Here is a 17,760-nt window from a genome sequence, read left to right on the forward strand (position 1 = left end):
TGCCCCAGCTACTTACTAGTGTCACAGTACTAAGATTTCAAACTCACTTTCGATACTAAAGAATAGACCCTATACTCGATACCAATTTTGATATCCAAATAACCATTTTAAAAGTTTTTTTTAGACAATATAGTAATTTTCAACACAGAATAATAGTATTTGTCATGTGGTCTCCTAGTTCAGGATAAAACTTAAGAAGGGTCATTACTTGCTTAAATGAGTATCTAGTTTTGATACTAGTTTTAGAGTTGATAAGTATTGATAAGTAGATTTTAGATACTTTTAACAGCCCTGCTACTTACTAATTAATAAACGTATAAATATGGTGTCAAATGTAGAGCTGTAGCACGATTTGAAAGTAATAAGTGTTACCATAAAACAAATACTTTTTAATATACAATTTATTCAGAATTGTTTGCTGTGTCTTTCTTTACTTTAAATCATTCATAACCCATTCATAAAAATACATTTCACATTATATCAAATGAACAAAGAACTACCTGATTTTGCAATAAAAAAAAAAACAACAACACGAGACCAGGTTTAGCTCCCTTTTCTGCAGATGGCAAATTTTCCATCCAGTCGCAAACTATCAAAGCTCCAGAAGGCTTTGTTGAAATGGTGAAATAAATACAAGCCAAGAAAACGGTGATGCAACACTGTGCTGTTTTCAAAAGATGAATTCAAGGTTACTCCGGGCGATAGCTTTCCTAGGGCGACGACAATGAATATACACACTGCACTGTGGCCCAGAGACAGGTGAGGTAAGTGACAGATGGCCACAAGATTTATATGTTAGAAGCAGGAAATTTGGAACAGCAGATTTGAATTAGTAAAAATGTTTTTGCTTAGTGTGGGTTCAGGGTATAAGGACATGTATTTACTGGGGTAGTTATCAATTAGCTTGTCAAGGTTTTGTTTTTAAAATTGTTTAAAAGGCCCATACTATAGCATTTTCTGATCTGTTTCTTCATCACAAACATACCTGGAGTTGTTTTTTGTTTCATTCACACTTCATTAACACAGAAACCCTGCATATTTAGGCTTCTCTCAAACTAAAAACACTCCTTCTGATTTCATGTACAGAAAGTGCTTCACTGTGTTTTTAAGTTCCATACAACTTCACCAGAATAATTTGGATTCGTTTTGGATTTCAATTTCGATTTGAATTTCCCATTTCTATTAAACTAAGGGCAGAGGCGGCGCTATCATTAGGCAAAAGTAGGTGGCTGCCTAGGGCCCCCAAACCTGGAGTGGCCCCCAACCAATTTGCCCTCAGTGCCGCTAATAATTTTCTCTCAATATGACATTAAGTGAGAATAATTTACTTTTAAACAATAATCATAAGAAAAATAATAATCAACATATGTAATGGATGTAAATAAAAATGTAATTGTACTAACAAAAAATAAAACTACTTTCAGCTCTGGTTATCTAGTTGGTGATTTGACTAATAAGACAAATTTCCGATCCACCATAATACAAATAAACGGAGATGTGCATGTCTCAAGAACAATGTGGAAAAACAGACAATAAATATATTTAAAAAAACTAAACTAAACAAAAAAAAAAACAGTGTATTATAGTGAGGACCCCAAACTCAAGTTCACTTAGGGGAACCAAATTGCTAACTGCGCCACTGATTATGGGTAAAAGGTGTAAACTATCGCTTCATGACATCACAAGGTGTAACAGAGCATTTTGAGCTTTGGAGATGCAGCCTGACTAATAATAAAGGGGCTACTCAAACATGTGAACAAAACACACAACTCCAGATTTGTTTTTGATGAGGTAACAACATTATAACAAGACTTAAAGCGCACAAGAATCAATTTTGTGTAATATAGAACCTATGATTTAAAATTGATGGCTCTGATTGGACCAAATCATCACCAGCACTGCTACTCTTGACAAGTAACCATCCATTATCTACCAACACTGAGACAATGTATAAGAGGACTCATGTAGGGGAGAGAAGACTGAATTAAAGACATAAAAATAGTTCTTTAGTAATATAACACTCAATCATCTTTTTGTTTCGTTGTAAACCGCAAGGTTGATTTAAAATGGTTTTGATAATAGCAAGTCTTTTGCCTTCTTGCTCAAACTGCTGAGCGAAACCTCTTCAAAGTGCAAATTCACCTTAGCTGGCAGCATATACTCATGTGTTTTATTGTTTAAAAATGGCTACATGACATTTTTGAACCCAACATGTCTAGCCTGAAGTTTGATTTTTGCATAACTGTAATTACAGAGATGGTTGGTAGGTGAAAAGAAAGAAGACATTTAAAGGCACTCAAGATTCAAACAATATAACATTTAGTTTTGAATTGTTAATTGTTTCGACAACAGCTTTAGCAATCCATCATTTTGCAATCCATGGACAGAAGTAATTGACAATTGATTTGAGAAGCCCACAGCAGATTTAAAATAATAGACAGCACTTGGGAGGTGGATGGGAGCGACTCGTAGAAGCTCACTTCGATATCAGACAGTCATAACGAGACAAGATTTTTGAAGTGTCCCCCCTCCTGCTGTGAGTCCAAACAGTCACGAGCGTGTGGATTTAATAAAAGACAAATCCTAACGTGAGGTTTACACACACCCAGGCACCAGTCGTGAGCTGACTCGTCTCCTGAGACTCGTAAGTCCACTTAATTGCTCTTCCAGTGCCGTCCTCTCGCTACCACTAATTGGCTATCTCTCTCTAAAGGACTTTTTCTATCTCTTATCTATACCGACTCTTATTGTGCATCATACAAACATAGAGTTGTACCACAGAGAGGAAAAAGCCCCTCTCCTTTTCACATTTCTAATCATTGCCTTGTTAATTACTCCTGATGATTCCAGCATGCCACGCTTATCATGTTGTCACTCTGATACAGTTGGGCAAAGCTGATGGCTATCTCGGCTAATGTGAATTTTCCAGCTTGTTTACCAAAGCTGGAAACGCTGTAAGACAAGAACAAAGACACACGCATTAATTACGGTCTAATGACAGTTGGTATTAACTGACCTCGAGCTGTGAGGCTCAGATTTGGCACATTTTATGTAAGCAAATGAATGCAGAGGGAGACGTGTGACCTCTTGAACTAACCTTTACAGATAAAACTAAATTGACCAAAAGGCATTTAATCAGGCTGACCCCTTGTGTATGCTAATAGCTTAATGGCACTAACAGCAATGCACTTTGACCTTTCAGCTCCTTTGAGGTTTATCGGTCATGTAAGGCAAATTTTAGTTATTTTAGAATTTCTGAAAAAATTTGACCATTTTAAATTTAAATAGAAAGTGTCATAGTGGTCTTGAAAGTGGAACACATACTTTTTCACAGTAATAAAATAAAATCCCACAATTACGCACCACAAGAGCAGTCCTTTATATTTTTCTCATTAATTATGTGCAAATTAAAGCCGAATTTAAGTGATCAAATACTAACACTAGGGATTTAACAATATCCAAATCTCTTGATACAATATTTTCACGATATGCATCTCACGGCACAATATTTATTGAAATATTTTGGAGAGGCTAACATTATTGTAGATAGGAGACTTTTTTGCTTTTAAAATACCTTAACAAGATTCTGGTGCGACTTATTACTGTCATAATCCTAAGAGTTCAAGTAAAAAATTTATTTCTTCATGTTGTCTGCACTAAAATGCATCATGGGGATATGTAGTTCCCTGTGTTTATAAGCTATTGCTACTATAAAACAAGGTATTTAAACAAAGGAACTTGTAATTCAATATATTGTGAAAGTCCACGATATTATTGTGAGACTTTTAACGATACAATATCACGATATTTCGGTTATTGTTATATCCCTAATTACAGGTGTGCAAAAATATCAAAATATTGATATATATCATATCGCTTAATGTGATTATACAGTATCAATATCGTGGGCTGCTGTATTGATATATCACCAAGAGTATTTTTTGGTATATTTTACTCAATTATATTGTTACAGAGCTACAGTTTTGTTGCTTGTTTAAAGGAAGGAAACTCAACACATTTGACATTTTCACTGTTTTGAATATTAAAATGTTTGTGTTTCATATTCACTTTACACAGGTGGTTTAACTAAGACTTTTAGTATCACAGCCATGATTTAGCCTTTATTTTTATTGAACTGTATCGAATCTATTTGAAATATATCAAATTGAAAGTGCACTGTATCGAGATATGTATCGTATCATGGCCTAAGTATTGAGGTATTTATCATATCGGTAAATTCTTAATAATACCCAGCTCTATCCCTATCTATTCTATATAGGAATTCCTTTGACTATAACTATATTCTGAATACTACCAAATGAAAAAGTACCAACACAGTCTTTATAGACGTAGTAAATCTCATCTGCACATTTTTCAAAACATTTTTGTATATCGTTTTACAATTTGGAGTGCCTCATTCCAGAGCTAGCATGCCCTAAAACAATAGCATGACGTAATCTTGAAGTCCAGTGCAGCTTGTTAGCAATTATCTGTTTGAAATGACTATAAAAAGCCAGATGTTGCTCGGAGTGTACGAATGGTGCAGCTGAGAGCGCTCCAGTAGTGCGAGTCCGTGAACTTTTAGTGCACTTGGCATGGACACATCTGTGCAGAGGATGTGGTGAGAGCAAGAAACCCTCTGCAGTCCAGTTCCCATCATCCTCTTCTCTATCAGCTGAAGGAGATAGGAACCATGGCCACACAGGCACTATAGAGATCAGAGGTCTCATCTTCACTCTAGATCTATTATGTTATGTATGGTGAATGTAATAAAAGAACAGAACTCAATCATCAGTGAAGAAGCATCTAACCGAGGTCTAAACTAGTGTGTTTCTGATACAATTATTATTATTATTTTTATTCAATCCGATACAATACTAGATCTAAGTGTACTCGAAGTGTATCAGTAAGTACACTAAGGCTACTCAATTCTTACAGTGCAATAAATAAAGCAATAAATAAAACCACTAAAAGGCTAACTCAAAGATTTATAATGAGCTGATTTAAGCACTTTTACTTTTCTGCTTGATCACGCTCTACCAATAAACAAGACAGAATGGATCTAAACCAGCATTAACTCATGTTCAGTATATTTTGTATACAATTTAATATGATTTTTCTGTACTCTTAACTAGCCTACTGTTTACTATTATTCATTGTTTATTTGTATTTATTGTTACAGTTCATAATCACTAGAGAGATCTTACTAATAATTAAACTGTAATTAGTGAAATTGAATAGAGACTTTATTTTTAATGAACAAATTCTTTGTTAAGAATTTTTCATTCTTCGTAACTATTTAATTAATGAGTTTGGAGCTACTGTATTAAGTATTAAGCAGGAGTGTAACGATATCCTAGTCTCACGATACGATATCGTCACGGTATGAACCTTTTTATTGCGATATCATGGGAAAGTTCACGATATGATGGGGAAGCTTGCGATTAGGAATGTAACAATATCCAAATCTCTCTGTACGATATTTCCATGATATACATCTCACAGTACAATATCTATTGCGATATTTTGTGGAGGCAAACAAATCTGTTAATATGTGACTTTTTCCTCTTAAAATGTCTTGACAAGACTTAATCCAAAGAACTAAGTCTTAAAAGTGCTTAGAACTGTTATTTCTTCTTGTAGTCTGCACTGAAATGGAGCAAAGGATCATGGTCTACGTAGTTCCCTCTGTCTTTTTTTTTAGCTATTGCTGCACCATAACTCTTCATTTAAGCAAAGAGACTTGTAATTCGATATATTGTGATGGTCCACGATATTATTGTGAGAACTTTAACAATACAATATCACGATATTCCGGTTATTGTTACATCCCTAGTATTAAGACAGCCTGAATATGTTCATTATGAATGCAATCTTTGTGTGGTTGTTATTAAGTGTCACTTTTATTTTACTGTTCCTTGCATTTGCACGTCTATGAGAACTTTAGAGTGTGTTTTCTGTTTTATTTGTTATTAAGTGTTGCCAATAAACCCGCATGTTAGCATAGTTAGCATAGCCCAGTTTATAGCATTGACTCTTGGCCTTTGCTGGAGTTTGAAGGCAGACTTTTGCCCGGACACCTGACCGTGGGCGTGGATACACAAGGCTGTGTTTGAACTCTTTATTACAAGTCTGCAGCTTTAGCTTTGCTCCACCAGAAAGAAGGTGGTGCTGGTACCTCAGTGTGCGCAAAGTGCCATTTGTTAAACATGAAACTGGGCTTTAGTGGACACCTCAAAATTATGACAGCTCATGTGAGTTTCCATTACTCTGCTTTTCTAACTTTGAGCAGACCACTACAGACTGTTCAGTTTAAGGTTTTTCTGTCATGATAACACATTTTATATAGTGCAATACATAGATGAAGTAAATATAGACTTTAAACATTAAATTGAAACTAAACACAATAATTTTATTGCAGATTTAAGCCACAAAAACAATTCTAAATGTGCAAAATTGATAAAAATCATGTGCCGCAATAAATAAACAGCATCTACTTAAACTTAAGGGTAAAAGTTTTCTGTTAAACTACCGCTTAATGACATCACAGGGTGCAACAGAGTATTTTTAGCTTTGGAGATGCAGACAGACTAATAATAAAATGTTACTCAAACATGTAAACAAAACACAACTCTAGATCTGTTTTTGATGAGGTAACAACATTATAACATGACTTAAAGTGCACAAGAATCAATTTTGTGTAATATAGAATCTTGTATAGAAATATTGTTAAAAAATCATGAGCTGCAATAAATAAACAGCATCTGTAATGAGTCATAAGTTATTAATTCAAGCTTTTTATGGCTTAAATCGCATTATGTAGCCAAAAAATAACTAAAAACTTCCCAATGGTGCAAAGAAAATGTACACCTGATAAATACTCCAAAAATGTATTGTTCCATCTGTCATATATTGAGCAATTAGTCAGTATAGTATTTATTGTGACAGGCCTAGGTGTACCCACTTGCTTGTCTCCATGGCGATATTATTGCTTTGCTCCACCATAAGGCATTAAACGGATTTATCTGCATAGCCAGCCGAAGTTTCTGTGGAGAGGCAACCCTGCGAACAATCAAAATTAAAGTTTGGATTTCTATACTTGCAGTAATTAATCTGCATAATCTCCCATTGTTTTCATTTTGGCTGACCTGATTGCATAATAAATAAATGTGATATGATATTTTTAAAACTCAATTATTATCCTTGGTTATATCTTTTCATTGTGTCTGTACGAGTTGGTGTTCAATCGGAATCCCATGCATATATAATTTGCTTCTACTGTCACCGTTGTGAAATGAAGTGAAGAAGCAGATGTCTCAGGTTCTCCAGGGAATAAAAATCATGCAGTGTGACTAGCTCTAATGTCATTTACAGTGTTATTTATTATCATGTTCACTGTACACTGTACTTCTTGCATCGATGAAGGTGCTATATATACAAACCTGAGAAAGTAAAGTGTCAGTGTATATGATGGTTTAGATTAATTATCCGCAAAAAGCAAAACAGTTTTATGTACAGTATGTGATGTCCAATACCAGTTTCATAATAGAAAATAGTGTTTTCTAGGTACAAGAGCTCACTGAATTCAAAGCCCAACTGTAATTAAAGATAAAGTAAAGTCAACTTTTTGAAGCTTTCTATGTTATAATGTTCTTTCACCAAAAACATGCTGAAGACGTTTTTAAGAAATGTGTGAGTAATCTTGCAATGTCACATATAGCATAAATGTACAAAAGCATGATACGAAGCAATACACTACAACTTCACAAATCTGATGTATTGTGCAGTAGTTTCATTAGCGGGATGCATGCTGATAGTGCTCTGAACGGGGAGTGACTAAGGATGACTCAGCTTCAAAAACTAAATTGAAACGAATTAAACATTTTAAATTTGTTTTCCGTCTGTATAGCAATTTCAAAAGAATAAAAGGTAACGTGGCGATCTAAATATGTGTTAGCAATTAATACCGCATAGTAGTGTCATACCCAGTCTTTTAACAAAACTAACAGAACTAAACATCAATACATTTATTTAAATCAAGACTGGACCAGGATTGAACCAAGATTGGAAAAGAATGAACCAGGACTGGACTAGCCTGATTCATCAGTCGGTTTCACTTCGTACAAAACATCTGTCCTCACAGCGTTGGAAATCGTTTGCTCGATAGTAGGCGGGTACTTTTTTTATTTAACCAATTGCTGCTGTTTGTAATGCACTGCTAACTGGGCTAACTGGTATATTAAGCTTTTCCCAAATCTCGTAGAAAGAAGGGCAATAACGTCTTTCCCCTTGATAAAATTCACCAAACATTCTCTTTGTTCTGACTTTAAATCCTCGATCTCGGGAATCGTTGACAATACTGAATGTATTATTGTATGATTGGCTGGTGCCCGAACTTGCACTTCCAGGGTTTTTGCGAACCGTCTAGTGTATTTTGATTCCTGACCTAGTCACTGGAGTGAAATTAAATTGAGCATAGGCACTAGGTGGCGCCAGCCTTGCTAGGACTGGACCAGGACTCAACCAAAATTTAAACCAGGACTGGACCAGGATTTAAACCAGCAAATATGCTATCCATGCAAAATGTGTATTTCCTTCCTAACTGCTCCAACACCCACCCACTCTCAAAAATTAACAAGCGAAGAGTTAAAGTGCAATAATTTTGAAGTATTACATCATTGGCTGCAGTTATTACATTATGGCATTTCCCCCCCTTATCCAGCCAATAATGTAATTCCCAGCCAAAAGTTTAGTATTACATTTTTGGTAAGGCGTTTGGTAAGGTGTTATTAGCTCACTCAAGTCATTACATTATTGGCTGTTATTACATTATCAGTTGCTACAGGGTCTGATTTAACCTGGCCTAAAATGGCCAACTATGTATATGAAAAAGACTAATTGAAACAAACCGATCTAAACCACTCATCTGTACCAAACAAGCTGTGTGAACTGTCTTTATTGTCTTCTCTGCGTTGAAACCTCTTTATAAATGTGCAAAAATAGGCTATATTGAGCTGACATGCTTGTCTTATTTCCCAGTGTGCGGAGACATCCATGGGCAGTTCTTTGACTTGATGAAGCTGTTTGAAGTGGGAGGATCGCCAGCATCCACGCGCTACCTTTTCCTTGGGGACTACGTAGACAGAGGGTATTTCAGTATTGAAGTAAGTCCATTTTGGTTTTGTGTCTTTTGAGCCTGATCCACTGTGACATGTGCCAAAGCAGTGTTTATTAATAGATTCTTTCTCTGAGCTTAGATTAAATCAGGCAGAAAACTATTGGAGAGGTAATGGGCTTTTGTAATAACTCGAAATATAGCCTAGAAAATGTCACACAGTAGCCTGGGGTTATGTAGGAAGTGTGTTTTAATATTAGCATAAGAATTCGCCTGGAATCTAGGCCGCAGTGAATTTTACTCTTAATTTCAGTCATTTTTGTGTGGAAATATGATACTTTAGTTAATTAAGTATTTAAAATGAGAATGATTATTGAAAATCATGTCCGCAAGCTACATAAAGTTAGAGGAAGGATTGCAAATAATATCACCAAAATATTTCTCCAAATTTAACTACATTCATATTCATTGGACTTGGTCGTGATTTTGCATTTTAATCTTGTTTGGAAATGTCTTAGTCAAACTTTACCAAAACAAGACAAAATCTATGGTCTCTCTTAAAGGTTCACTTTGTAACTTTTCTAGTGGAGCGTCTGCCTCCTGCTCGTCTCCATTGGGATGCTATTGCTTTGTCTGCAATGTTTCACAGTATGAGATTATACTTCAGTCACCCAGGAGACACGCAAACACCAGCCAGCCCAGTCAGATCAATGGAGGGGTGACCCTGTAAAAGCGCAATACAAAGCTCTTGAATTTATTAGACTTGGATTTAGACTTAGACAAACTTTATTGATCCACAAGGGAAATTATTTGGACATACTGAATACTGAATAAATACAAGAGTTTTAATTCTTTACAGAGAAAATGGCAGACCCTCTACAAGAAAAGTTACCGAAGGCCTTTTAATTATTTAACAAATTAACTTTGTTGCTATATAAAAGTGTGATTTGAATCTCTTTTTAAATGCAGTACAAACTGATACATTACTGACTTTATTTTATGTCTTTTTGATGTTCCTTGACGAGTGTCCTTAAATCCTTGTCTGTTTTGTGTTGCAGTGTGTGCTGTACTTGTGGGCCTTAAAGATCCTTTACCCCAAAACACTGTTTTTGCTGCGTGGGAATCATGAATGTAGACATTTAACAGAGTATTTCACATTTAAGCAAGAATGTAAGTATCCATTTTGCTTTGTCCTCTGCCTCCTGTGTCTTTGATTTTTCACACAAATGCAGTCTGTGACATTTCCAATCGAGTTATTTTCTGTAAAAGCATTTCATTCAGATCTATTGAGAGGTGCCACTAACAAGACTCATTCTTTTTTCTTTCATATGTACACAAAAAAATGTTACCGCTGCCTTTATTTACCCTGGTACCTTAAGAGATTTGCTTAAAATAAAGATCATCCCCGATCATTTGAATTACAAGATACAGATGATTTAAAATAGTACTGAGTAAATAACTCCCAGCTTTCTGAAAATTCTGTTACGTTATGTTAATTATGTATTTTTTAATTGCATTTTACTTGAGTAATAGATTTGACTCACTTTAAACATGTTGTCATTTCCTTACCTGTTACTTCAAATAATTACTGAATTTAAATTTGGATTTTTTTGAGGAGACAAAATTTGCTTTGGAAGTCTTTTAAAATAATACTTAAACTTATCAAAAAATATTGCTCTTATCATCCCATACTGCGCCTGAGTACTTACTTGCGTCTGCCCCACCCACTTCTGCTCTTTTGTTTAGTTTGAGAATGGCTGGAAGTAAAATCATGTGAAATCGTTCTGGTTAAACACATTTGGGATATTTTCTGACCTCTTCTCATCCTGTAGGGGCACATTAGCCCGGTATATGAGACTGCAGTTGTTTGACTTGGCACTGATGACAGACCCGGCCCTCTCCTCCCCCTCCATCTCTCTCTCTCTCCAATTCTCTCTCTCTCTATTCTCCATCTCTCTCTCGCCATCTCTCTTTCCCACATGACAGGTAGAATTAAGTATTCGGAGCAAGTGTATGACGCATGTATGGATGCCTTCGACTGCCTTCCCCTGGCTGCACTTATGAACCAGCAGTTCCTCTGTGTACACGGGGGCCTGTCTCCAGAAATCACAAATCTCGACGACATCAGGAAAGTATGTGAGACATTTTTCACGAGAATTTCATAAAACAAGCTCAAATTTGGGTTTTAACTGTAGCTGGCCGTTGACGGTTTGAAATGACAGCTTCTAAAACAAATGACTATTAAAGTGAAGTGAAAGAAACAGATTAGTGGGTGGAATAAAAAAGAAAAAAAATATCAAAAGTGCCCAGTGCTACTTCTCTGCTGGAAGGTACGCCATCTGCTTGTCTCCATAAAGATATTATTATTTTGAATGGGATGTTTCAAAGCAAGGCATTACATTTATCTATCTTCAAGGAAACAAGCAGTTGACACCACCAGGGCTAAAGTTATTCTCATCTGTGGAGAAACAAACCACAGTAAGAGTAAGAATACTTATTTTTCATGGTATTTTTAGCTATAAAAAGTCCTATAAAATGCACAATATGTTTAATGCCATACAGTAAAGCAAACAGAGATCTCCATGGAGACCAGCAGGTGCCAGATCCCCCACCAGAAAAGTTACATTGTACCAGAGGTGGAGACTTGAAAGTCGTGACTTGGACTTGAGTCAGACTTGAGTCACTATTTTTAGGACATGAGACTTGACTTGATAAAATGGACTAAGACTTGGGAATCAACTTGGACTTAAAGGTTAATGACTTGGAACTTGACTCAGACTTAAAACTAAAAAAAAAAAAAAAAAAATGGAAAGAAAATAGTAAAAAGTATTAGAAAATACTTTTCGCTTTACAGTTGATACATGTGTTGCTGAATTTTACAGGAACAAACTGGAACATGTCTCTCCCACTGCTCTGTTTGTTACTTTGGATCTAACTGAAGTACAGTGATGTGGTATCCTCAAATGTACTACAGTAATATACAGTACAATACAGAAAAACAGAGGGAACTACATAGAACATGATCCTTCCATTTTAGTGCAGATGTCATGACAAAATAACTGTTATTTATCACTTTTAAATCTTAATTATTTTTGTTTGGACTGTAATGATTCACACCTAGATCTTGTCAAGACATTTTAAAAGGAAAAATTTGCATTTCTGCAGCTCTTAAATACTCATATATAAATATACCGTGACTTTTTAAGTACAGTTTAGCTTAAAATTTATAAATTGAAAAATCTAAGCTATATTTGGTATTTTTGTTTAAAGACTTGAACTGACTTGAAGCTGAAGGCAGATGACTTGGTCTCGACTTGGACTTTATGGGCCAGTGACTCGAGACTTGACTTTGACTTGCCTGTATTTGACTTGGGATTTGACTTGGACTTGAGGTCAAAGACTTGAGACTTGCAAAACAACGACTTGGTCCCACCTCTGCATAGCGCACCTTTAAGAAGTTAATGCTATTTTTTATACATGGGGATCAGAACTATTCATGAACTTTTTACCATAGTGACAATTCTTGTTTCAGATACTGTGGAACTTTGCCACATTATCCTTGGTCTGTTCTCTGGATCTGATTAAAAACATGGGAGGGTGGGATCCCGCGTTCGGGCTAATTCAATAATTCCAATTGGATTTTATGGTTGCAATCAGAGTCCATGCATAATAGAATTTGATCTACTGAAGTGTCCGTCACTCTGGCCATCCTGTACTTCACTGTTTTTTGTTTGAGATGCAGCTCAAGTTGGCAGCATGCACAACCATTTTACTCCAAAAGAAAGGTGTAATAGATTTTTTTTATACTTTGACAATGAACAAATACTATTTCTGACACCTCATCTGGCCACATTTTCCGTCATATTCCAACTTGAATAAAAAAGAAACTTGAGGTGTTTGTATAAGAAGTTATTTAGTTAACAAAAATGAATGAAAAGTAATAGTTTAGTAATAGTTGGTGGTAATAATAATAATAATAATACATATGGACAAATATATTGGTGTATAAGGTATTGACCTTAAAGGTGTTTTGTGTAACTTTTCTGGTTATGCTTTTCTGAGATGTTACTGCTTTGTCTGGAATGTTTCACAGTAAAACCCAGACGAAGTTACAGGTTAGATCTGTGGAGAGGCGACCCCGCTCACAGTTAGAATGCCTATATTTCTAGGTATTTTAGAGCTCACTTAATGTAATAAATGTTAGGTAGAGCTGCTTAATGTCATAGTGTGGAACATTTCAGGCAGAGCAATGACATTTGATGCACCCTCCACCAGATAAGTTACATAGTGCACTTTAAATCTCCAGTTTAGGCTGAGCGTTTGTGTGGGCTGGCCACCTGCTTAGAAAAGGAAAGATTTAGAGCTTTATTTTAGAGGGCTATGCACAAAATGGGATTACACTGATCCATTTTAGGTCAGTAGTAAAACAGGCTTGTGGATGTCTTGTTATACTTTTATTATGCAGTAGATTATAGTCATTTTACGGCTGCTCTGGATTTTTGAAATAGCATTGGCCAAGGTAATGATATAGTCATATATTAATAGCCATTTAAAAGCTAATTTCTAATAATAAATGTTGGTAACACTTTGTAGTTTAATTGGTAATAATCGCTTTGTATTAATAATTATAACTGTTAGTAATAATAGTTGGTAATAAGTATCAAAAATTAGATGCTAAGCGATACAAAAAACAGTATCAGAAAAAAGACAAAGTCACTGAACCTTTCCTGAATATCTTTAAAATAATCTTGAGCTGTGTCAGAAGTAGTATAAAACACATAGACTAGTATACGCCTGTGAAAATCACATTCCACTGGATAAATTCTATTGCCTTTTTATTATAATTGAGTATTGAGTCTATTTCTTAGTATCAAATTTGAAATTTTAGTATCGTGACAACCCTAGTAGTTAAAGAACAAATGTAAGCTGTAGTAGTTGTCGCCTCCTGGTTTGACAGTTGTGTTTTCATGTCTCCGCAGTTAGACAGATTCAAAGAGCCTCCAGCTTATGGGCCCATGTGCGACCTGCTGTGGTCTGACCCCCTCGAGGACTTCGGAAACGAAAAGAGCCAAGAGCATTTCACACACAACACAGTCCGGGGATGCTCCTACTTCTACAGGTCAGAACCTTTTAATCATTATTTATTTAGTTAGGATCCTGTGAAGACAAAGTAACATCCTTTTATCGTGGAGCATGAATTTTGGAGGTTCTATTCCTGTAATAGACATTCCATACTCCTATTGTGTCCTTGGGCAAGACACAAAATCAATTATCAAGGACTATGTAAAAAAAAAAAAAAACTAAGGTGAAATTATTATGTAGAAAGTTTGGACTGAGCGTGACAGAATGTTGCTAACAAGTGTTGCTAATTAGGCTTTTTGCTGTCACTAAACTTAAAACTCATCCACTTACAAAAGCACCGCAGCTCTGTCTCTGTTCATCCTGAACCACTTAGTCAAATCAACACTTTCTAAACTCTGAGCATCAAGCTTGCAAAGTAGGGTAAGATTCATGCCTGGAAAAGTCCTAGCCCCCAGTTTAAATTTATATTTTCTGGTGGGTGTGATTTACAGGCGGATTAACCAATCAGAGAAAACTCGTATTTATCTTGGGTAAAATGATGCAAGAGTTTTCAAGAGGAGATGTCTTCTTCACTTGGATACAAATTAGTGCCTGTGGTTGGATCAGCCCAAGTTAGGATGAAGGTTTTTCACTTTCTTTGGTCCAATTCCAGACATTTATGGATTCAAACAGATTATAAGAGGCACTGGCTGGTCTGGCAAACTTTTTAGACTAGTCATGTATATTTGTGGACCCAGTACTTCTAATGTATTTTATGAAGTAGATACATTTGGTAGGTATGATAGGTGTACTACATTATTCAGTTGTCTCTGTGTGATGGGTTGCTGCTGAGTGGGAAAGCTTTCGTACTCAAACATATGAAGACCGGGCCCGGTATTTATGTAACCCGTATCCTCTCAAATTGAGCTGAGTGAGTCGACGAGAAGAAGAAATGCCCAGTGCCGGCAGCCTCCTCTGTCACAAAATGTAATGAAGTGGCACATTACCGCGAGGAGGCGTGCTTTGTAAATGCCTTCACAGCTCCCTCTGTTCATTAGACTGCACTGTAAGCATTTGGTCCCCGGGCTCCAGACGAAACCCACTAGAATTAAAAAGATGCCTCATGTTGTTTTGTTTCCATCGGTGGATTTATTGTCAAGTCTGGGTATTGTCCAAATATTTGCCTAAGTAAAATTAATGAAAAAATAAGTGAGTACGCAGACTTGAAATGTGAGGTGCTGGAAGTGTTGGGGTTTGAATTTGGGGGACACTTTAGTAACAAAGCCACTGTTCTCAGGATGCATGATATCTGAAGTAAATAAAGTATATAATGGATGTATGGATGGGACAATAATAAAAAAGGGTAATTGGCCATGATAATTGTGACCTCAGATTTTAATATCATCCCATGCCAGGTTGAATGTACTGTTACTATCTTATTTACTTTCTAATTTAGTTGGCAAAATTGAGTTTCAACTCAACTCAAACCAAAACAAAATGATTACATATTTTGTTTTATAGAATGAAATGGAAAATGAAAGGATGGAGCAACATATCGTATTGAAACTTAAATATAGGGTAGCATCATATATCATAAATTCTCGTATTACTCAAGACCGCAATCTTTGAAGTATCATAATTTTCAACAGCAAAATATCCTTATTCTGCATACAAACTACTAACCCTGTACATTAGATCTGTATAAACATAAAATAAATCACAACTCTAATTGCAGTTTCAATGCTTGTTAGAAATATCACAATTAGATATTTTTCCCATATCATTCAGCCCTATACTGAATTCATTTCCAATATTTTTTCTTTAACTGTGCTTTTCATTTACAGTAACACACTTCTAAGAGCACGACCACATACTTGTACTGCCCCAGTTTACCTCTTCTAGTTGGTTAGAATTCCTTTGGAGCCTTTTTTCTCTCTGTTGTCCACTTCATCTGTCCAGGACACAGTGGCTAATTGGCATCACACCGGCACGGATGTTTTATGACAGTTTAAACCAGGGCCACTGCTCAAGACCCCTCCCTTTAAACTCTGTCTGTTGGTTGCTTGTGTCTTGCAAAGACCAATTATTTCCTTCTGACACTGTAGCTGTGCTCATAACACTTTAACAAACTCAACTCGAGCATGAAATAGTGCAGTTTTCAAATGATCACGTTGGGTTTGGTCTGCTGGAAAACAAATCAACAAGACTAAATATTTTCAACAAGCAAAAACATGGTGTTTATTTTTACCTTAATAGTATGTCAAATCTTATTGTTTAAACCTACATTTTTATCAAGACTGGTACCTTGGTATTTCCTGTAGTAAAACCTTAAGTATTGAATGTCTTGGAAATACCTCAAAGACTGAGTTTGAAATTTGTCTTTGCAAAGCTCCTGCAGATAGATGCATGTAATGGTTAATTGAAAAAGTGGTTTGCGTTGTATGAAATAAAATTAAAAAAATAAATATTCGTCAAAATGAGAATCTCTGGAATCTTTTAATTGACTTTAAAAACACAGAGGAGCTTCATGGTTTACAACATGCTAACACACAGGTCAGTGAGGGGAAAGCTCGTTGTGCTGGTTTAGGGGAGACTGAGTAGGTGTGGTACATGATGGCAGTTTCCTGTGTACAAGGCTTAGCCCGGGCTCAGACTGTACACAGTTCTGAATAATTCAACATTAAAGAGGTGCTCAGCCCGCACGGCATGCACTGTCCAGTGGAGCTGGTGGAGGTGGTGTGGCACTCAGGATTCTTTCCAATGGAGTCTATTTCGTCCGGACCCCAGAGCTCCAGAGCTAATCGCAAGCCTTTCCCTTGAATCAATGTGTTAGTGTTATTAATAAATTAAAAAAGAAATAAAAAATTATCCAACACTGCAAATGGACCAAGAGCAGACAGAGTCAGGCACTGTTGTCTCTAAAACAGAATAGATCTGCCAAATGGTATTGATGTAGAAAAACACTAAATAACATTTTTTGTTCACATTCTTCTCTGGATTCATTCACATCTGTATACGGCAGCTGAGCAGATGGTGAATGCCTCCAAAGTCAAAACTACCAAAAAATAAACCAGACCGAAATGTATTTTGCTGAGTGAAATGCTCCATATGGCTCATGAGTGCATCTGCTGCAGTCAGCCAAGTAAAAAAACATCTACCATGGTTTTCCTTCTAAAGGGCCACTGTGTCTGTAACATGCCACTTCTACTCCTAAAGATTCACATGGAAGATCATTTTAACATCTTTTAACTAATTTTCATGTGTTTAAGTTGTACTGTTGGGTGTCCCCCAACCTTTTGCAGGCATTGGGGATTTGTAATATTATTGCTTTGCCTGCGCTGTACTTTTTTACTGATTTGTGAATTAAAAAATACAGCTTTCAATATTTTGAATTCATCCCACATTCTGTGAACATTTCTTATGCAGTCCAACAATCTCTGCCATTCATTCTCTCATTGTCATTCAACTCTATTGCACAGCTCCACATGAATCCACTTTAGATTTAATTATGTTTTTCACTTTGGCTATTCCAACTGCGCATTTGAGTTTGGTATTTTAGTGTTTGTGAAAGGATCGTTGACTTC

The 17,760-nt window shown here is 36.0% G+C and overlaps 1 protein-coding gene across 1 annotated transcript in view; it reads left to right on the top strand.

Moving 5' to 3' along the window:
- Positions 1–17,760, top strand: part of LOC110159309 (protein phosphatase 3 catalytic subunit alpha) — a 108,173-nt gene that overhangs the window by 53,836 nt on the left and 36,577 nt on the right. Inside the window, exons 3-6 of the mRNA XM_020923856.2 lie at positions 9,040–9,164; positions 10,174–10,285; positions 11,102–11,247; positions 14,095–14,234. Coding sequence (XP_020779515.1) covers positions 9,040–9,164; positions 10,174–10,285; positions 11,102–11,247; positions 14,095–14,234 — 523 coding nt within the window. The remainder of the gene's footprint in view (positions 1–9,039; positions 9,165–10,173; positions 10,286–11,101; positions 11,248–14,094; positions 14,235–17,760) is intronic.

The sequence above is a fragment of the Boleophthalmus pectinirostris genome, unplaced genomic scaffold (assembly GCF_026225935.1).
Source record: "Boleophthalmus pectinirostris isolate CB_2022bp ecotype Guang Dong unplaced genomic scaffold, ASM2622593v1 HiC_scaffold_20, whole genome shotgun sequence".
NCBI classification, from domain to species: domain Eukaryota; kingdom Metazoa; phylum Chordata; class Actinopteri; order Gobiiformes; family Gobiidae; genus Boleophthalmus; species Boleophthalmus pectinirostris.